This window comes from Haliotis cracherodii, unplaced genomic scaffold (assembly GCF_022045235.1).
Source record: "Haliotis cracherodii isolate W230 unplaced genomic scaffold, xgHalCrac1.p SCAF_25, whole genome shotgun sequence".
Classification (NCBI taxonomy): Eukaryota; Metazoa; Mollusca; class Gastropoda; order Lepetellida; family Haliotidae; genus Haliotis; species Haliotis cracherodii.
In genome coordinates, this window is record NW_027266281.1 from 398,557 (window position 1) to 420,676 (window position 22,120).

Sequence of the window (22,120 nt, forward strand, 5' to 3'; positions counted from 1 at the left end):
AGATGAGACATAGGTAAATGCGTCACACACAGCCAGCAGTCAGTGGGTACCCAGTGGTGACTGTAAGGAGTTTGGTAGAAAGTTACCAATGGGAAAGGGTGAAAGACTCATAGTTCTCCATGCTGGTTCTGCTAGTCAGGGTTTTCTCCCAGACTCTGACCTCGTCTTTAGAGCCAAGGCCAAAGACAACAGGGACTACCACACAGAAATGAACGGCAATGTATTTCTGGAATGGGTGAAAGATAAATTAGTTCCTGCTTTGCCTACCAAGTCTCTCATTGTCATGGACATTGCACCGTATCATAGTGTGCAGGATCCAGAAAGCAAGAATCCAACCTCTAATAACCGTAAAGGAGACATGGTTACTTGGCTGCAATTGAGGAACATTACCTTTCCTTCTCGAGCGACGAAACCACAGCTCTATGAAATCATCAAAACTATGAAACCTGACCCCGTGTATAAAGTTGACAGTTACATCAAGGGTCAGGGTCACGCTGTCTTACGACTGCCATCTTATCACTGCGACCTGAATCCAATCGAGTTGGCATGGGGCATCGTCAAGGGTGACGTTGGACGATCGAACACAACGTTCAAATTACGAGACGTTGAACAACTCGTAAAGGAATCCCTTGGTCGGATAACAGAAGAAACATGGAGGCGTTGTGTGGCCACAGTCGTTGACGAGATAGAGCCAGGTTATTGGTCACGAGATGGACTACGGCCAGCAACAGTCCAACCTATAATAGTGGCAGTCGGTTCAGGCACCAGCAGTTCCGACAACGAGATCTATGGCATGAGCGAGTCATGTTGCAACTGAAATTATCATGAGACGGCCCCTCTAACGCTCTGTCATTTCTCCTACCACAGAAGGTGCAGTGCATGCGTGCTTGTGCTGTGCCTTCCACGGTTTATCCCCCTACGTGTCATGTACACATTTCTATACAAAATTACTTGATAGTTTCTTAAAGAACTTCATCCGTCATGGGTCTTAAAATAAACAAAATTCAGATTTTGTTGGGTACAGGGTATTCATGGTCAAGTACCGTATTGATGTTTCATACACTTTTCTGGATTTCGAGTTATTTTGCAATTCATCGTTCTCATTTGGAGTCACACGGACTGTAGTACAAGTCACACACACAAGTGGAATAATCTTGAACGCTGCAATGTTTAAACCCCATGTCCCTCGCCCAGATATTGCTGGGATATTGCTAAAGGGGGATAAAACCACACTCACTCACTCACTCACTCACTCACTCACTCACTCACGTACGTTCCAGATAAAACACAAAACAGGTTTTTCTTTATTCATTTATTCTTTCTTTCATGATGGACATGAATTCCTGTGAGCCTGTCACAGCTGCTTCTACCCCCATCCTTCCACAGAGATAGCACCGAGTACACTGAGACCAACTGAATGCAATGGTCGTTATTGAGCAGCCATCTTGAATTTGTAAATATAATATTATTGTATCATTATCATAGATTTTTAAACCAAAGACTTTGTCAAACTTGGATGAAGAATTTCAGGAAAAATAAATGTGAAACTACCGTCATTATTAATTTTTAACCCTGCCGTGATATTGCTGGAATATTGCTAAAAGCGGCGTAAAACCATACTCACTCACTCACATTAATTTTTAATAAGATTTGAAATTTTCTTTTTATCATTCTTAATTTCTCATTAACAGCTGATTAATTGATCCAAGTAGGCACATAATGACTCTGCGTATCTCCGATGGAAGGATGTCATATACTGGTACACAAGTAAAAGATTCACTGTTGTGTTCAATAAAACTTATTCCTATCAACAAAATCTGTCACAGTGAAATATTTGCACCTGCGTTACCAATGCGTTACCAAACAATCTGTGGTTTTCTTTGCGCTACATACAAAATGTATCACACACTTGTCCTGGTACAGATGTTCCTTTTTTTCTTTGCATGAGTATATTGGCAGCTAAGTGGAAGTTCGGAATCATATCACATTCTGTCGTATGTCAATGTTGAGTTGACATTCCAGCTATAACAGACAACGATCATATTTTGGTTCTCAGAACATTGTTTACCCGTAATGAGACCGGCACACTATGTACAGGATGGTCAGGCCTACGGATCCGACTAAAATATCCAAAAGTCAGAAAAGAAATAAAATCAGGTTGACAAGTTTTTTTACACTGCTGACAGTAACGATCACTTGGAAAATAATAATAAAGATTTTTTATTTACTACACATGCTAAAATGGATGTTTTTTAGTTTTTGACTACCGACCAAATGTTTCACTATCGGAATCCGTTATAAAAAAATTATGTAAAATTTGGGCCTTACATGTATTTGATACAATCAGCACTGGTTTATGGTATATGTACAGTCGGTGATGATGATGATGATGATGAAGATGATGAAGATGATGATGATGATATTTACACTGTTACTTCAATGTAGTCAATGATTTTGATAATTTTGACAAGATGTTTGTTTGGAAAACTGAACATATTTTACAAAGTTTTAGAAATATCAATGGCAATTATTTCAGTCGAAAACAACCATTTGTAAACTTCAGGCTTTTTCAGTATTGATTGTACCCTTGTTTTAATTCAACTGACATTTTTCACAGAGAAAGGTCAGCTACTTTATCCGCGACATGAGTTCTCGAAAAAGTATATCTTGCTTTTCTGACAACTATTTAGTGTAATGAATGTCTGATGACAAATATTCTCAAGCATAGCAGAAAAGTTAATGCACCAATCATTGTATAGATCTAGTCTCTATGTTGCCTGCTTGGGTCGAAAGCAAATAAAGGGAAGTAACTCCTGAGGCCTAATGTTGCCAAGACAGAAGTGTGCATGGAAACACTGTCCAGGCCAGGTTGATTTAAGTTCTAGTTTTACAGGTGTTATTGCTCAGTATGTCAAGAGTGACATGGGAAAATTAATAATATAGCATCCGGAATAGTTTTAGGTAATTTTCCTTAATCAGATTAAAAAATTGTTTAAGCAAAAATTAGAACAAGAATATTTGTCTAACAATATTTTTTTGGGTTTTAAATTTAGAGAAGGCTCATTCACGAAACAAAATAAATTGACGTGCCAAATAAAAAATGTTTTGATTAGATGAAAAAGTTGAATTTCTCAATACTAATGCAAAGAGTTTTTTTAATTTCCCACAGTTTAAATAATTTCACCTGCATCAATTTCTTTATAGGTAGTATTGTTCCTGGATAATGTTTCTGCTAGGTCAACCCATGGTTATTACAACTGTGGAAGTGTCGGAGCTCCTGTCAAATGGTTATTCTTGTTGTTATTAAACTGAGCCCCAAGACGAGACAACATGAATGAAATGTACATTATTTATATTATGCCTGTATCACTGGGTCAATATATGTCAGCATATTGCAAGTTGAGTATATCAATGATTGAGCTGGAATGGAATCCCCACTATAGATGGTAGATCCATTTCTACAAAGTTAATGTACATCTCTGGGATTACTTCAGATATCAAAGCTGCCATTCTTGCAGTATACATGTGTACATCTACCAAACAACATGTCGCATCTACCAATATGTGCTTGCTATTAATTTATTCACAACCATGGCGTGTATGTCAAATTGTTTTAAAAACCAGCTTCAAAACAGATTCGCTCATCACTGTTAATGCTAAATTACCATTACGACTGTGATCTACAGTGTTCGAAATCAAGAACAAAGGTCAAGGCTCCTATTTAATATTAGAGGGTCCATTGTTCATAATTCACAGTTAACTGAATTATTAGATTTAAATACTATAGCAGGAACCCTCGGAACCAGGACTTCCTTAATTTCGAACACAGGTCTACATTTGGCACATCACGTCTGCCTCAGTGCAGACCAGAGTTATCTCCCCTTCTGGTTTTCAATGGAAGGCGTATTGTGCGCTAAGAAGCGCATCTTTGGAGAGGCTTGCTGGGACCCTTGGACAGCGCTGAAAGGGGTCTTCACTTCTTTAAAGCTTTCGGTGAAAATTCGTACCAGTTTCCGATGACCTTCATGATGGGGTCGCTGATGCAGACGGGCAGATGGAGATACAGGAAGGGCAGAGATCGAGACATCAGGCCTTTGTAGTAAAATGTTTTGGGTTTGGTTGAGAGGAGGGCGTCCACGATGGACTGGATGATGGGCGACAGGTCGCTGCTGAGAATGTTGTCTGGAAAACAGGAGTTAATAATAATAATAATAATAACTACAGATTTATAAGGCGCTGGTATCCAGTTCGAAGAACTGCTCAAAAGCGCTTCATTTGAGTCTACAGAAAATGTGTCACAAGGTGCCCTTTCACGCAGAGTTATGTCCCTTCACTACAATGTCATCTTTGATTTGTCTGCCTTTTTGCCCTTCGTATCAATCTATGAAACGGAGTTAGTCCAAGAGTTTCATGTCCTGTTTCACACTGGGTTTTCTTCCCTTGTTGAGACAACAAATATCGATGTTATTGAAATTCTGTTCACTTGTTATTTTTCTTTCCATTAAAGGAGATGTTCTCACCTGCGTTTCTGAACTTGATGTGAAAGCAGTCTTTGCCGTAGTCGTTCCTGACGGCGTCACTGGCAGCGTTCCACCAACGTTCAGCAGTCTTGTCTTTGTCGTAACCAAGGATACCTGTGAACAATGGGAGGGGGGCTTTAGAATAATGGAATGAACTTTATACTTTTTTAATAAGGGGCGGTCGGGTAGCCTAGTGGTTAAAGCGTTCACTCGTCATGCCGAAGACACGGGTTCGATTCCCGAATGTGTGAAGCCCATTTCTGGTGTCCCCCACCGTGATATTACTGGAATATTGCTAAAAGCGGCGTAAAACCAAACTCACTCACTTTTTAATAGTTTGTAGAAAATCCGCTGCAGTTATGTTCCTTGCAATGTTGAAGTTATGTTGTGAGGAAAGTTAGCTTTGGCCTAAATAACTCATTCAATAGTTAAAAATTGGTTGTTACTCTATGCTGAGTGCTCATGCTGTCAACCACTGGTTTGCGAGGCCCTGTCTGTTATTTAGAGAGTGTTGTGATGTAGCGGACTGTAGAGTTAAACAACAACTGCCTCGAAGCATACCGGAGTAGGTCGGTCATGCGAGATTTGAGACTGTACAGTGAGTGTCTTGTAACCATGGTAACAAGGGTATCTCAGTACCTGTCTTGTACCCGCTGGGGATGATCATGGACACGTTGATGCCCCAGGCTTGCAGCTCATAGCGCCACACCTCCGTCATGCTGGCCAGCGCCGCCTTGGAGGCGCAGTAGACTCCCATCAGGGGGATTGGCGCCAAACCTGAAGACAAAACCACAATAATATAGTAAAAGAGAAGTGCTGCATCACATAGATAGTATCTTACTACCAGAAATAGTAATTTTCTTTCCTCAGGGAGATTCCAAATATGTCCCAAGTTATGATTATAGTATGTGTATAGCTGTCGTCGGCTTATGGTTGTCGAAGTACTACGAATGCTTTGTATATCGGCCTTAACCTTCTGCCATGTTTGACAGAAAGCGATGAGAAAGATTTATTTTTGGATTGTATCACATATTATAATATTCTTCCAATGGTACTCACTCAACCGTTTTTGAAGTTCTCCATGATTTAATTCAATGGATCGTGGGTTCAAATCCCAGATTCACCCTGATTGTTTCTGGGTTTGTCAGCACCAACCAGTACTCATTGGTTTCACTAAAGATGTACACGCCCTGCATCACCTGGGTGCCCTTGCCCATGAAGCTGACAAGCCGTGATATAACTGGAAAAGTGTCCAAACGGCATCTGCCGTGATTGACCCACTTATGCTATGGAGGTGTCTACATACCTGCGTTGCTGGCGATGTTGACGAGACGTCCGCGGCTGCGGCGGAGGAGGGGGAGGAAGGCCTTGCAGACGTTGACGGGGCCGAAGTAGTTGACTGCCATGATCTTCTGCATGTCCTCCATCGTCATCATCTCTACGTTGCCGATGTAGCAGATGCCAGCGTTGTTGACGATGCCCCATAGTTCTGGTAGACAAATGGGAGGAGTTAGTGTTAATTTTCCTTCCTTGCAATTTGGGATATTTCTTTTCTTTTCTTTCCATTGATATGTTAAATTACCAACTATTTTTGGACTCAGAATTATAATCTGATCATCTGTTAGCCATGTGTTCATTCTATTGGTGTACACTATAAAGTTGACGCTTTTGAAAAGTTCGTGAACTGAAAAACTTTTTCATTCTGCCAGGCAAGACTTTGATCATGACCGTTGACACGACATATTTGTCAACCCAGTGGGCTATCAGTAAGAACAACTACTAGCCGTAATACACCTGAACTAGCCTCTACTATCTTGTCTAACCGAACCCTGTGATGTCAGCTTTACTAGGGACTAGAATCATCACAGAATGTCTTGTCCTGAAGACGAAGATGTGCAATTTACTTTCTCTCAACAAGCCTTCTACATTCTACTCTGTTGTGAATGGTAAGGCAGCCGTTCTGTTCTGTAGACAGATGATAAGAAAGTGTCTGCTTCATACCATTGTCTCCCAGGTTCTCGTCCACAAAGATGGCCGCCTTCTCAACCTGCACCATGTCTCGCACATCCAGCTGCAAGGTCTTGAGACGGTCAGAGCACGTCTCCTTCAGAAGGGTCTCCCCGGGGCCGTCCTTGAACAGGCAGCCAGCGAACACGTGCAGCCCCATGCTGTCCAGCTTCTTGGCCAGCTCGTGTCCAATGCCCTGGTCACAGCCTGCAATAAGTCGAGTTAGTGAGTGAGTGAGTGAGTGAGTGAGTGAGTGAGTGAGTGAGTGAGACGCCGTCCCTGAGTGACAGATACACCAGGGTTACCATAGATCTGTGGAATGTTCAATGCTCTGTGTGGCAACTAAAAAGGAATAAAACATTATTTTGTTCAAAGTTGGGATGTTTTTCGAGGTACAGTCTGCAACTGGAGCCTGAAGCCAAATTCTGATCGTTCACTAAGCCCAGCTTACAATAGTCCATGTGTTGAAACTAAAATCGACTGAAAAATTCTCTTGAAGACAATCCTATTTGACTCTATGTGTTATTACATTGCAAGGTGTTCAAGCCTTGCAGTCCAGTAACGTCAAGCAGTCACCTGATGGGGGAGCAGCAAGTAGCCCCGAAATGTTGCTTCAAAGTTGCTCTCCATAAAAAGTGTCACGTATTCATGTTCTGCCAACTTCTAAATGCCTATCAAAGACTTCAGGAGTGTCAACTATCAAGGGAATGTTTATAAATATCCTTTTAGGGGCGGTCAGGTAGCCTACCGGTTAAAGCCTTCGTTCATCCTGCCGAAGACCCGGGTTCGATTCCTGACATGGGTACAATGTGTGAAGCCCATTTCTGGTGTTCCCCGCCGTGATATTGCTGGAATATTGCTAAAAGCTCACTCTCTAATATCCTTCATTGGACAGACAGGGAAATACAAATCATCCTTGCAAAACTTAAGTTAAAATAACCTGAACTGGTAAATCTTGTTGATTTAACCGACATTTGCTGTGGAATATAGGCCTGAGAACATGTAGATAATTCCCCAGAAATACTTTAATCCAGATCCAATTAGCTGGAATGGCCTCATTCTTTGCTTGTGAACTGTGTTTTCTTTCGTATACACTTTCGATGCAATCTCTTGATATTCCAGTTGACTGAGCGTGAGTACACTTCAATAAATCATGCCAGAAATGGAAAGTTATTTACTGCCGTTTCAAGGCTTGTTTATCCGTCTTCAGGTTTTAGGAGATTACAAGTCCTTGACATGTTTATTGTCCTCCGTGAGCGGGATTTATGCCGGCTTAACACCAAGGGGACACTTGTACAGCAAGTACTTCAATAACCTAGGACCTGGCTGCCTCTTTATCGACCAACCGTAAAACAACATTCACTTTGTAAGGCTAAAAAAATGATAGTCTTGGTTCTGAGGCACCGCCTGCATCAACATAAAGTTTGCAGCACGTTTCCTTTTTATTTCCATTTTTAAAAAGCAATAAAACTCCTCAAATATTCCAAGTCCTTTGGGAGTATTTCCAGTGTTTTACTCATCAAGGAACACATTAATTTAGAGAAACCCTTTCCCAGGTTGATTGTACACAATTGTTTGTTCGGTCACACAACTGTTTATTCGGTCACACAACTGTTTATTCGGTCTCACAACTGTTTATTCAGTCACACAACCGTTTATTTGGTTACACAACTGTTTATTTGGTTACATACTAGTTTGAACAAAAAAGAAAAAGAAATACTGCCCGCCCACCCGCCTGCCTACCTACCCACCCACCCACCCACCTGCCTGCCTGCCTGCCTGCCTGCCTACCCACCCACCCACCTGCCTGCCTGCCTGCCTGCCTGCCTGCCTAGCCCCCCTGCCTAACCACCCACCCACCCGCCTGCCTGCCTACTCGCCCACCCGCCTGCCTACCTACCCACCTGCCTGCCTACCTACCCACCCACCCACCCACCCACCTGCCTGCCTGCCTACCTACCCACCCACCCACCCACCCACCTGCCTGCCTGCCTGCCTGCCTACCCACCCACCTGCCTGCCTGCCTGCCTACCCACCCACCCACCTGCCTGCCTGCCTGCCTAGCCCCCCTGCCTAACCACCCACCCACCCGCCTGCCTACCTACCCGCCTACACGCCCACCTGCCTGCCTGCCTACCCGCCTACACGCCCACCCACTCGCCTGCCTACCCGCCCACCTGCCTGCCTGCCTGCCTGCCTGCCTACCCGCCCACCCACCTGCCTGCCTACCCACCCGCCCACCCGCCTGTGTCCCTGATCACAATGACAACAATGAAGATAATGGTGACAGTACTGATGACAGTGTGACAATACTGATGACAATGTGACAACAATTATGACACTGATGACAACACTGATGACAAGCGTGACGCTGGTGACAACAAGGTTGATGTATCACAACAAACTCTGTACTTGACCCCCAATGTAGTTCGTGTTCACCTGGCTTCGCTTGAACTTCAAGTCAAGTGATATCTTTATGCTTTTCCTAACATGCACTCGGAGAAGAGGATTTCACCATACACCGAGCACCCTCCAACAGGATCTAAAGAGCCTGTATTACATATGACTGTACAGAGACGAACATTAACATTAACATAAGCTGTGTACGAATGCTGAAAAGGTATTGTGATTCCTCGCTGTGCGTCATCCAGCATAAGCGGTTTGTACCTTGTGGTCGACAAGCAGGCAGTAAGTCATGAGTTTGTCGTGAAATTCGGGCGACATGAATGGCAATTTCTGTGTCATCTGTATGCTTTTGAACATTGCAAAGCAAACAAGTTTTTATCCCCGTGGATTGAAGAGGGCTGGTTTGTGTATGGTGATTTGTGTCAACACCATAAACATTTCAACCTACATGGATATACGGCCCACTCGGTTAACCCAGCAAGGTACACATGTTGATAAGTACAGCGAGCCGGTACAGTGGCCCTGGCGTCCATTCTCTCAAGTGCTTTTTGAATGCATCAGGAAGAGAAATATCTCAAGTTTTTTCCAAATTGCCACTTTGTTAAAAATGAAAAAAAATTATTTTTTTTAAATTTGAATATTTAAGACTGCTGTATATTTACTTTACATGTATTGGTTGGGAATCCTATCAATTTGGCTAAATGTGTGTTGGTTTGGTTAGATTCGATTTCTGATTCAGTGATTTCTGAAACTTTTTCTCAGTGTTTGAATTTTTTTCATGTTTTGCGAGGCTGGGTGTGAAGTGTGTCATGTTGCTTGTGTGACATTCAAGCTATGAATGGATGAAGGCCCCATTGACTGGAGCCTTTACAAACTACAGAGTTAGATGAATGAACTACCACTAGCAGAATAACACCATCTGCACCGAGTGACCCCAGCACGGCTACAAACTGCTGAGTTAGATGAATGAACTACCACAAGCAGAATACCACCATCTGCACCGAGTGACCCCAGCACGGCTACACACGGGTTTACTAACAGTGTGGTCGGTCGGTTGGCAGAATGCACCGGATGACCCCACGGCACATTCCCCTGGCAGCCTAAACAGGTGTCATCTTCATTTGGTGTGTGTTTTATTATTCAGGGTTGGGGTCACAGAGTGCATCTCATTAGCCCCGATTGGGCATATATATGTATGTGACATGGCCTTAGAAGCCAACCAGTGTTAGTTGAGCTTAAAGCTCTGGCAATGGTTGTGTAGGTTACAATCAATTGAGATCCGGCTTGTGATTTTGAATATGTACTTGCAGCATGCTAAATTTAATCCACTAAAAGCTATTTATAACTCTGGTCTTTTTAAGGTTTGCTATAAAATGGATATGAATTGCGATCATTGTCACAAAGATGGACATTTGATGACACATGAAGTTATAAAATTTTCACTTTTAAGTTAATATTAAACCACTTTTTAATTTATTGAAAAATAAATTTCAATTTATTAAAAATTTAAGATGTCACTTAGTGCCATATTACTACGTCATACCTTCACCTTGCAAACAAACAACAACTCCCATAATGCATTAGAATTGATGCAGACAAGTGCACTCGTTGACCTCTCGGCTAAACTGCTCCATTCCCGGTATTTACAAAGTTTTTGACAAACTTGGGATAAATCAGATAGACCATCGTTGCGGAGATTGCACCGAGTAACCTTTCTACCTCAACTGAGCCAGTGTTGGGAATAAATAGACCCACAATGCAATGCAATCCTCTCCAACGCTGCGGATTAATTAGGATTTGCACTCATTAAGCTTTTGTGAGGTGTGTTTGCCATGGACTCAGTTCGGTCGCCTACACTGTACATCCTTTGAAGGCGCTGCCATGGACTAGCGGGACCTTGTGGTCATAGCGATTAGATTATCGGTGGTTAAGGGACCGGTTATATATTAGGGACATCCAGAGGTTTTTGATGCACACGTTTATGTAAACAATGACCCTCTCATAATGCTCGTCATATTTTTCATGCCCCCCGACAAATATGTGCTTTATTTTTTATAAAGGTTGGGCCGTGGCTAGCCTTGTGGTTAAAGCGTTCACTCGTCACACCAAAGGCCTGAGTTCAATTCCTTACATGAGTACAATGTGTGAAGCCCATTTCTGGTGTCCCCCACACTGTGATATTGCCGAATATTGCTAAAAGCGGCGTAAAACTATATTTTATCACCCTCCCATTGAGAGGTGTTTGGGTGACCACCTGATTCCCACTGACCCCCCCCCCCCCCGGTAACCAATGTCCAAGTATCAGCATCAATCAAGGTCAGGTCAGGAGTTGGGATTGGGTGGTCAGACTCTCTAGTCCACTAGTCCTTATATCGGACCCGTGAAGATTCCGAGGTAGTAAAAGCAACTAACAGGATCGGGTGGTCAGACTCGCTGACTTGGTTGATGCATCTCGATTATTTACAGACCGCTGTCATATAGCTGGAATATTGCTGAGTGCGGCGCTAAACAACAAACAAACCAACCACCCAAGGTCAGGAGTACAGTCGTGTGGAAAGACATGCAGCCTTAGAAACTCATTGTTGAAAGGCTGGTGGAGAATGTATTTTACTGACCCATAGAGTTACTGTAGCTCGTCCTGCTTGAAAGGGACAAATGTGTTTTCCTTGTTTCAAGTTTCTGTCACATTTCGTCAGTTTTATTTTGTTCCAATTTGTGGCAAAATTGAGGCATTGAGAATTGGTTCTGAATTTAAGTCCTCAAATACTACTAAGCAATGAGCACTTAACCATCAAAGAGTTTTCACCCAATTTAGCAGTCTTGGGCTAGCGGTCTCGGGCTAGCAGTCTCGGGCTAGCGTTCTCGGGCTAGAGGTCTCGGGCTAGCAGTCTCGGGCTAGCGGTCTGGGGTGAATTTCAGCAAGTTTGGCTTGAAACATGATACGCTTTTGGGGTTTCAAATGAGGAAGAATTTGTAGAAGTCTGAAGATTTGTTTATCAATGGAATTAATAACATCTGAGAAATAAGGCCCTAAGGCATGCAGCCGCAATCGACGTTCCACATTGCGATGTCGATGTCAATGTCGGCACTACAGCTGCCACACATTGATGGTGAAAGTAGGACAGTTATGATGGGCTCCGCAGTCAGATCATGTTATCCAGAACCCTGGTTCCTTGAATTATGAGTTTCAATATTACGGCATTCCTTGAAAACTGGTATTTGTATGCAGCATTTGTGTTGTTTGTGGTGTTGAGACGGAACTGTCACTGATGTTGTTTGTGTTGTAGAGACAACTGTCACTGATGTTGTTTGAGTTGTAGAGACAACTGTCACTGATGTTTGTGTTGTAGAGACAACTGTCACTGATGTTGTTTGTGTTGTAGAGACAACTGTCACTGATGTTGTTTGTGGTGTTGAGACGGAACTGTCACTGATGTTGTTTGTGTTGTAGAGACGGAACTGTCACTGATGTTGTTTGTGTTGTTGAGACGGAACTGTCACTGATGTTGTTTGAGTTGTAGAGGCAACTGTCACTGATGTTGTTTGTGTTGTAGAGACAACTGTCACTGATGTTGTTTGTGTTGTAGAGACAACTGTCACTGATGTTGTTTGTGTTGTTGAGACGGAACTGTCACTGATGTTGTTTGTGTTGTAGAGACAACTGTCACTGATGTTGTTTGTGTTGTTGAGACGGAACTGTCACTGATGTTGTTTGAGTTGTAGAGGCAACTGTCACTGATGTTGTTTGTGTTGTAGAGACAACTGTCACTGATGTTGTTTGTGTTGTAGAGACAACTGTCACTGATGTTGTTTGAGTTGTAGAGACAACTGTCACTGATGTTGTTTGAGTTGTAGAGACAACTGTCACTGATGTTGTTTGTGTTGTTGAGACGGAACTGTCACTGATGTTGTTTGTGGTGTTGAGACGGAACTGTCACTGATGTTGTTTGTGTTGTTGAGACGGAACTGTCGTTGCCTGAAGGATGTAACGTGACTAGAACAGATGACTGATGTTGTTTATGTTGTTGAGAGAACAGGCTCTGCGACCCATGATTCTGTCCTCATCTCTTGAAAATCTTGCTTAACGACCTAACATAACACCATTGTTGATTTGTACTTCAAAGGTTGTTGCATTTATCTGCTGTGTTAATGCAATTTTAAGCATGGACTTAAAAATTGACCTTTTGGTGTGTTCTTTTTTGTTGTTTGTTTCAGAGGGGTTCGTTAGGTTTGACAAATAAGTCTTATTTTTTTCAAACAAACAGACATGTCTGATTGGGTTGTGTTGAAGCTTCAGACAGTGGCTGTACAACATAGTGCTGGAGGACCTATTGGTAGATGAATTTAGACTTCAATTGATCTATAGCCGTTAAAAAGCTTTCATATTTTTTATTTTATTTGCTGAAGACATTCCTGCATCGAGATCAAGAATGATCAGGGGTTGTCATATTTAAATTCGCCATTAGATTTGACAGATTTTATTCTGTCAACAATTTCATAATTTTAATTAACTTTTTTTTATCAGAAAAAAATGAAATTTAAGTTTTAAAATGAATTCTATCAATATTAATATGACTTAACATCGAAACAATAAAAGATGAATAACCTTTGAAGTATTCCCCATGGTACAATGTGTGAAGACCATTTCTGATGTCCCCCGACGTGATATTGCAGGAATATTGCTAAAAGTGGCGTAAAACCTCACTCACTCACTCACTCACTCACTCACTCACTCACTCGTTAATCTGCCGTTACATTAACCGTAGTACTATGAGAAAATCAGGTTGTTCCTAACTGTTTTAGTACACAACCGCACACTCCGACCTGCTACACTGCCGGCTCCATCGCCGATGTAGTACTGACTGGAGTGTAATCACTTAATGGAATTAAGTCGGCTGTAAGCTTGTGGTTGTGGTTGCCTGCGGGGAGTCAGTGCTGTGTGTAAACACAAGGTAGGACCGAGAAGTCATGTACCAAGTATACCAGGTTTGGTTCTAGTGGAACGTTCAGGATAGGCTACGTGTCTATTGTAAAAGAAACACTTAGATAGGGCTATTTTATATCTTGCAATGAAACAAAAATTCTTCCCATAATATGTCAAGTGTATATTTATATAGACCGGCACATCTGATAATACCTGCCAGTAGTAGTATGTATCAGATATATAGAGAGAGTTTTTGAGGTTTTTCCCGTTTAATTAAAGCGTCACTTGACTGGTTATTTTATCTTTGATACCAACTTATTTATTATTTTCTGATTCTCCTTGTCCCTAAAATTCCTCTACCAAAGTAGACGATACAGGATTAAAAAACTGTGTGCCACGGGGTTAGAAACTAACAGTTTTTGTCCACTAGTCCTTATAATGATAACATATAGCAAAACCCTTAAAATTGGCCAATCTCTACTAGTCCTTAGGATACCTTTACCATTGGGCAGTTTGGTAAGGACTACAGGACAAGTGCCAAATTCTAACTCTGTTGCCATGGTAGAAAAAATAGGAAAAGGTAATTATTTTGTAAAAAATTAGGAATGTTCTAATGTTTATATTTTCTCAATTTCAGACGTTTTTTACAGTGTTTTTTTTAATGCAGTAAAGTAACACTGAGCATTAAGACACGCCTCTTTATCGGTTGTGTAATCAGTGAAATAAATGTCATCTCTTCCAAGCTTAGCTATAACGACTGGGCGTGGACAATTTTTAAATTCCAGTTTATGAATTTGTTAAGACATTTGCTGCAGATTTGAGGCTAAATATTAGTCTCGGTCTTGATACAAATGAATTTATGATTGTTTTATTACATCAAGTTCCTTTACCGATACCGGCATTATGTGTATTCCTACTTGGACTACAGGTTGTGCTGTTGGCAGTGGATGCACTGAGAACTCATGGAAACATTTTATTTTGGATGAGTATTACCATGTAAAGTAGGAAGTTATCAGTGTTTAGGAATATTTAAAATTGACTACGACTAAGTGCATGTTTGTCAAGTTCTGTTAAATAAATTTTAGCTAGCTTTAAAGTGTTTATTAAATTCAAAGGAAATGATAATAATTTAAATATATTATTTTTTCTCAACATTTGTGTTTTTGGTGGATTATAAATGGATAGATACAACTACAATGTTATACAATTTGAACTGTTTAATATGACATGATTACATGCATCGTTAATGGGATCAGATGTCTCAGAAAGAGAACACCTTATCAGAATTGAAGACAAGCATAAAACTACAGCCATCTACAGTTTAAACAGAATTATCTTTAAGTTTTAATGCCAACCTGACCAAGCCTTTCATGTCAAATAAAATACAAACAGTCAGCTGCAATCCCAGGTAAATATTTGGTCAAAATACGTAAACCTTAAATAGTTAAAGCTGTTAAAAAATTCTAACACTGGTGAATGCCTTGACATGGACGTAGTAGACTTACCCGTGATGAGGACCGCCTTCCCCTGGACCCCGAGGTACGCTGGTGGTAGGTTCTGGTACATGTAGTAGGTGACGATGCCAAGGAACGTCACGCTCAGCAACATGCTCGGCAACACCGTCGACAGTATCGGCGAGAATATCGTCAGCAGCAACAATTGCAGACAGAGTCCTGAAGTTGGTCGTACCCGGCCGTACAAAATTGCCATTCCGACAAATACCAGATAGCCCATTGTCAGTGCCAAGCAGAGAAACACGGACAGCAGGGTGTAGGTGGAGGTTGGCATGAGAGGTGGCGGCGGCGCCGTAAGATGGTAAGTCTGGGTGTCCGCGTCCATCCTGACATGGGTGTTGGAACTTGCCACCAGGGGGAACACCTCGGTCAGCCAGAGGGATAGCATCTTGACCACTGGGCAACAGAGATGATAGAAGATGAAAGTTTCAGTGACGGTAGTCGGACAGGAGTTTTTGCAATTTCTTCAGCAGACAAATGATGAAAATTGTGTAATTCTTCGATGACAACCCTTGAGCAGTGTTATGTCTTCAGTATTGATGAGGATGTCCAGTTGTCAATCTGGTCTTGATGATTGCTCGAATGCAAGAAGTGTTGTTGGCTGTCTGTGGCAACTGTGTGTAAGTCTTCTCTGGGAGCTGCACTGACCAGCCTCACTGGACGTACTTCAGGTAGGTAATGAGCTGGCAGTTGGTGGACCCCGTACTTATAGGCCTCGTAGAGTCACTGAGTGTAAGAGTGGCTGCCCGCCTCAGTGCAACACATATGTATGCAGGGTTAGAAGTGTAACAGCTATCATTCGCTAGCCGTGGCCTAGATCAGGTAAGGCTGGGGCTGCCTGCCTGCCTGCCTACCTGCCTACCCACCGGTTGGTGTACCCCCTCACCCTGTACTGGATACCCCTGGCTGGTGGGGTGGACGGGGACGTCGAGGGTGGTGGGGTGGATTGGGATATCGAGGGTGGACGGGGACGTTGAGGGTGGTGGGGTGGATTGGGACGTCGAGGGTGGACGGGGACGTCGAGGGTGGTGGGGTGGACGGGGATGTCGAGGGTGGTGGGGTAGACGGGGGAGTCGAGGGTGGTGGGGTGGACGGGGGCGTCGAGGGTGGTGGGGTGGACGGGGACGTTAAGGGTGGTGGCAGGCTACATCACAGCCAAACATGGGAAGGAATTTAATTGAATGCTGTTTGGGTTGACACTGCATTGAAAGATGCATCACACAGGCAGGTCCCGAAGTGTCATAGGGATGCAGTTTGGCATCTACCCATTTTATCTTGTCTGTGAAAGACATTCTGAAAGGTGGAGAGGTTCAGGCTTTTTGTGGGGTCCCTGTTCCGAGGTTTATGGTCTCTTAAGAATTGTGTACGCCTTATTTCTCTAGTGCTCGGTTTGTAGATGGTCGGTAGCTTGAAAAAGACAAAAATGTTTTCTATGTTGACATTTTCTGTCAGTTTTTGTGGGAAAATTGAAGCATTGAGAATTAGTTCAGAACTACGACCCTCAAGTTCTGCTGGTCAGTGAGGACTACCTTTGAAATATGTTTACTTGTCCTTGGTACAGAAGATCTCGGATAGAATAGGTCTTCAGCAACCCATGCTTGTCATAAGTGGCAATTATGCTTGTTGTGAGAGGCGACAGATCGGGTGGTCAGGCTCGCTGACTTGGTTGATGCATCCAAATTTGCGTGGATCGATGCTCATGATATCAATCACTGGATTATCTGGTCCAGGCTCGATTATTTACAGACTGCCGTCATATAGCTGGAATATTGCTGAGTGCGGCGTTAAACAACAAATAAACAAACAAACAAACAAACAAACTAAACATTTCAGTTGATGCTGCTTCTTTGATCAGCATGTCCCAGTCCCTTACACTGTGGTTTTGTTCCAATGGGAACTTTAATTTGCAACTGTGGTTAAGTGCATCTGTCGCCACCCTATCTGTATGGGTGCTCTCTACAGATTTTTTATCGAAGTACCCCCTATTCGACGTAATAAGCGCCCAGGGCGCTCTCAAAATTAGAAATAGGGGGCTCTTATTAGAATATTATTTTGGTGGAAAAAACAGAGTTGAAAGATAAATTTCGTGGTTATACTGACGGCCTGACTGTTTATATACGACAGATATATTTTTTCAGAATTTAATTGCCCATAATTAAGGGTGCATATAACACACAAGTGCATATTATACACGAATACATAAGTCTTCTTTCAGTGGCATAAGTCTTGTGTACATTGATCAATCGGAAGGGGTGCTAATTGGGATTGTTCACTTGCCAATATATAAGCAAATATCGCTGTGGGCGCTTATTAGAGCGGGGCGCTTATTACATCGAATGCGGTATTTAATTCAAAATCAACCAGAATAAAAATAGGGAAACAAATGTAGATGGACAGGATATCGTGGTTTTTATTATCTTGGGTATGATTTTCGCTGCTTTCAGGAAAAATTCCTATATTGTTATGACATTTGCTGCAGATTTGAGGCTAAATATTAGCCTTGATCTTGATACAAATTAATTTATGATTGTTTTATTACATCAAGTTCCTTTACCGATGCTGTTGGCAGTGGATGCACTTAGAACTCATGGAAACATTTTATTTTGGATGAGTATCATGTAAAGTAGGAAGTTATCAGTGTTTAGGAATATTTAAAATTGACTACCACAAAGTGCATGTTTATCAAGTTCTGTTAAATAAAGATCCAGCAATATTTCTGTTTGGCTGAATCAGGCTTCCCACATTGTACCACGTGGGGAAACATTTGGGAGCTAATACATATTCCTGAAGGCTGGCAGACATTTTTAATTTTCCCTAATTAGAGCTTTTGAGTTGAGTTCTAACCCTGCTCCAGGTGACCAGCCTAGGCCACCATGGTGATGCCTTGGACGACCCAAACCTATCACTGTACGTCCCGAGACGCACAGAGAGCTACATGTTCATGTCTGCTACACTGCCAGTGATTCCTGGGTACCACCGTTATGTTGCCAGCTCCCCTTGTCTGTGTATAAATAGATGGGGTTATTGTTGCTGGAAGCCTTGTATCCAGACGTAGTGAGGTCATTAAGTTCCTTCGATCAGCACGAAGCATCGGTTTCTACCTGGAACTTTGTTTAGTGGAAGAATACGGTCTAAATGTTTGACAGGTGGATGTTTGGTTTATTTTTTGTCGTGTAGAGTTACCTCCCTTGAGTGCTAGGTTTGCAGATTAAACAATTATTGTGTGAGTGAGTGAATGTCTGTGTTATATCAGCAGTGTCATGGCTGATACATTATCAAGTTTTGACCTGGCAGACCAGTGGTTGATAGCATGAATGACTCTTCATGTCGTGGGGTAGAATGGTGGACAGTCGGCGGTAGCAGAAATTGTAAGTAATGTACTGGTGCTGGCGATGTTTTCTTCTGGAGAATGTGACCTCCCTGACTGTTTGTGACTACACTGGTTAATGTGTATTTACATTGCTTACTCTGCAATTACTGACTTTGTGGTCTAGTGGTAGAGCGTCCGCCCGGGGAGAGGAAGGTGCGGGGTTCGATCCCCAGCCATGTCATACCAAAAGACATGAAAAGATGGTACTTGTTGTTACCCTGCCTGGTGCTCGGCAAGGGGCTAAAACAAGGACTGGTCGGCTCAGAGTCAGTATACTGTGTCTGAGTGGGGCACTTACTCCCTTTTACTCCTCCCTTTCTCTCCAACTGTACTTACTTCCTTTCACTCCAACTGCACTTACTTCCTTTCACTCCAACTGCACTTACTTCCTTCACTCCAACTGCACTTACTTCCTTTCACTCCAACTGCACTTACTTCCTTTCACTCCAACTGCACTTACTTCCTTCACTCCAACTGCACTTACTTCCTTCACTCCAACTGCACTTACTTCCTTTCACTCCAACTGCACTTACTTCCTTTCACTCCAACTGCACTTACTTCCTTTCACTCCAACTGCACTTACTTCCTTTCACTCCAACTGCACTTACTTCCTTCACTCCAACTGCACTTACTTCCTTTCACTCCAACTGCACTTACTTCCTTTCACTCCAACTGCACTCACTTCCTTTCACTCCAACTGCACTTACTTCCTTTCTCTCCAACTGCACTTACTTCCTTTCTCTCCAACTGCACTTACTTCCTTTCTCTCCAACTGTACTTACTTCCTTTCACTCCAACTGCACTTACTTCCTTTCACTCCAACTGTACTTACTTCCTTTCACTCCAACTGTACTTACTTCCTTTCTCTCCAACTACACTTACTTCCTTTCTCTCCAACTGTACTTACTTCCTTTCACTCCAACTGCACTTACTTCCTTTCTCTCCAACTACACTTACTTCCTTTCTCTCCAACTGCACTTACTTCCTTTCACTCCAACTGTACTTACTTCCTTTCACTCCAACTGTACTTACTTCCTTTCTCTCCAACTACACTTACTTCCTTTCTCTCCAACTACACTTACTTCCTTTCTCTCCAACTGCACTTACTTCCTTTCTCTCCAACTGTACTTACTTCCTTTCACTCCAACTGCACTTACTTCCTTTCACTCCAACTGTACTTACTTCCTTTCTCTCCAACTACACTTACTTCCTTTCTCTCCAACTACACTTACTTCCTTTCACTCCAACTGCACTTACTTCCTTTCTCTCCAACTGTACTTACTTCCTTTCACTCCAACTGCACTTACTTCCTTTCTCTCCAACTACACTTACTTCCTTTCTCTCCAACTGTACTTACTTCCTTTCACTCCAACTGCACTTACTTCCTTTCACTCCAACTGTACTTACTTCCTTTCACTCCAACTGTACTTACTTCCTTTCTCTCCAACTACACTTCCTTCCTTTCTCTCCAACTACACTTACTTCCTTTCTCTCCAACTGCACTTACTTCCTTTCACTCCAACTGCACTTACTTCCTTCACTCCAACTGCACTTACTTCCTTCACTCCAACTGTACTTACTTCCTTTCTCTCCAACTACACTTACTTCCTTTCACTCCAACTGTACTTACTTCCTTTCTCTCCAACTACACTTACTTCCTTTCTCTCCAACTGCACTTACTTCCTTTCTCTCCAACTGTACTTACTTCCTTTCACTCCAACTGCACTTACTTCCTTTCACTCCAACTGTACTTACTTCCTTTCACTCCAACTGTACTTACTTCCTTTCTCTCCAACTACACTTACTTCCTTTCTCTCCAACTGTACTTACTTCCTTTCACTCCAACTGCACTTACTTCCTTTCTCTCCAACTACACTTACTTCCTTTCTCTCCAACTGCACTTACTTCCTTTCACTCCAACTGTACTTACTTCCTTTCACTCCAACTGTACTTACTTCCTTTCTCTCCAACTACACTTACTTCCTTTCTCTCCAACTACACTTACTTCCTTTCTCTCCAACTGCACTTACTTCCTTTCTCTCCAACTGTACTTACTTCCTTTCACTCCAACTGCACTTACTTCCTTTCACTCCAACTGTACTTACTTCCTTTCTCTCCAACTACACTTACTTCCTTTCTCTCCAACTACACTTACTTCCTTTCACTCCAACTGCACTTACTTCCTTTCTCTCCAACTGTACTTACTTCCTTTCACTCCAACTGCACTTACTTCCTTTCTCTCCAACTACACTTACTTCCTTTCTCTCCAACTGTACTTACTTCCTTTCACTCCAACTGCACTTACTTCCTTTCACTCCAACTGTACTTACTTCCTTTCACTCCAACTGTACTTACTTCCTTTCTCTCCAACTACACTTCCTTCCTTTCTCTCCAACTACACTTACTTCCTTTCTCTCCAACTGCACTTACTTCCTTTCACTCCAACTGCACTTACTTCCTTCACTCCAACTGCACTTACTTCCTTCACTCCAACTGTACTTACTTCCTTTCTCTCCAACTACACTTACTTCCTTTCACTCCAACTGTACTTACTTCCTTTCTCTCCAACTACACTTACTTCCTTTCTCTCCAACTGCACTTACTTCCTTTCTCTCCAACTGTACTTACTTCCTTTCACTCCAACTGCACTTACTTCCTTTCACTCCAACTGCACTTACTTCCTTTCACTCCAACTGCACTTACTTCCTTTCACTCCAACTGCACTTACTTCCTTTCTCTCCAACTGCACTTACTTCCTTTCTCTCCAACTGTACTTACTTCCTTTCTCTCCAACTGCACTTACTTCCTTTCTCTCCAACTGCACTTACTTCCTTTCACTCCAACTGCACTTACTTCCTTTCACTCCAACTGCACTTACTTCCTTTCACTCCAACTGCACTTACTTCCTTTCACTCCAACTGCACTTACTTCCTTTCACTCCAACTACACTTACTTCCTTTCACTCCAACTGCACTTACTTCCTTTCACTCCAACTGCACTTACTTCCTTTCACTCCAACTGCACTTACTTCCTTTCACTCCAACTGTACTTACTTCCTTTCACTCCAACTGCACTTACTTCCTTTCACTCCAACTGCACTTACTTCCTTTCACTCCAACTGCACTTACTTCCTTTCACTCCAACTGCACTTACTTCCTTCACTCCAACTGCACTTACTTCCTTCACTCCAACTGCACTTACTTCCTTTCACTCCAACTGCACTTACTTCCTTTCACTCCAACTGCACTTACTTCCTTTCACTCCAACTGCACTTACTTCCTTCACTCCAACTGCACTTACTTCCTTTCTCTCCAACTGCACTTACTTCCTTTCACTCCAACTGCACTTACTTCCTTTCACTCCAACTGCACTTACTTCC

The 22,120-nt window shown here is 42.4% G+C and overlaps 2 protein-coding genes across 2 annotated transcripts in view; one reads left to right on the plus strand and one right to left on the minus strand.

The window, feature by feature from the left end:
* The window catches only part of LOC139472773 (uncharacterized), a 79,939-nt gene that overhangs the window by 12,025 nt on the left and 45,794 nt on the right, over window positions 1-22,120 (plus strand). The window lies entirely within an intron of this gene.
* On the minus strand, window positions 1,356-16,042 carry LOC139472729 (estradiol 17-beta-dehydrogenase 2-like). Its single transcript, XM_071255181.1, has 6 exons — window positions 15,363-16,042; window positions 6,522-6,734; window positions 5,827-6,009; window positions 5,160-5,297; window positions 4,521-4,634; window positions 1,356-4,182 (listed from the first exon to the last, which is right to left on the minus strand). The coding sequence occupies exons 1-6, from the start codon at window positions 15,757-15,759 to the stop codon at window positions 3,974-3,976; spliced, it is 1,254 nt and encodes a 417-aa protein (XP_071111282.1). The 5' UTR covers window positions 15,760-16,042; the 3' UTR covers window positions 1,356-3,973.

Bases quoted from the DNA above. Each gene is read 5' to 3' on its own strand.
- LOC139472729 (XM_071255181.1), bottom strand. From the start codon at position 15,759: ATGCTATCCCTCTGGCTGACCGAGGTGTTCCCCCTGGTGGCAAGTTCC. The intron at 6,010-6,521 runs GTATGAAGCAGA...TTTGTCTACCAG, and splicing joins CGAGAACCTGGGAGACAATG to AACTATGGGGCATCGTCAAC. The intron at 4,183-4,520 runs GTGAGAACATCT...CCTGTTTTCCAG, and splicing joins CATCAAGTTCAGAAACGCAG to ACAACATTCTCAGCAGCGAC.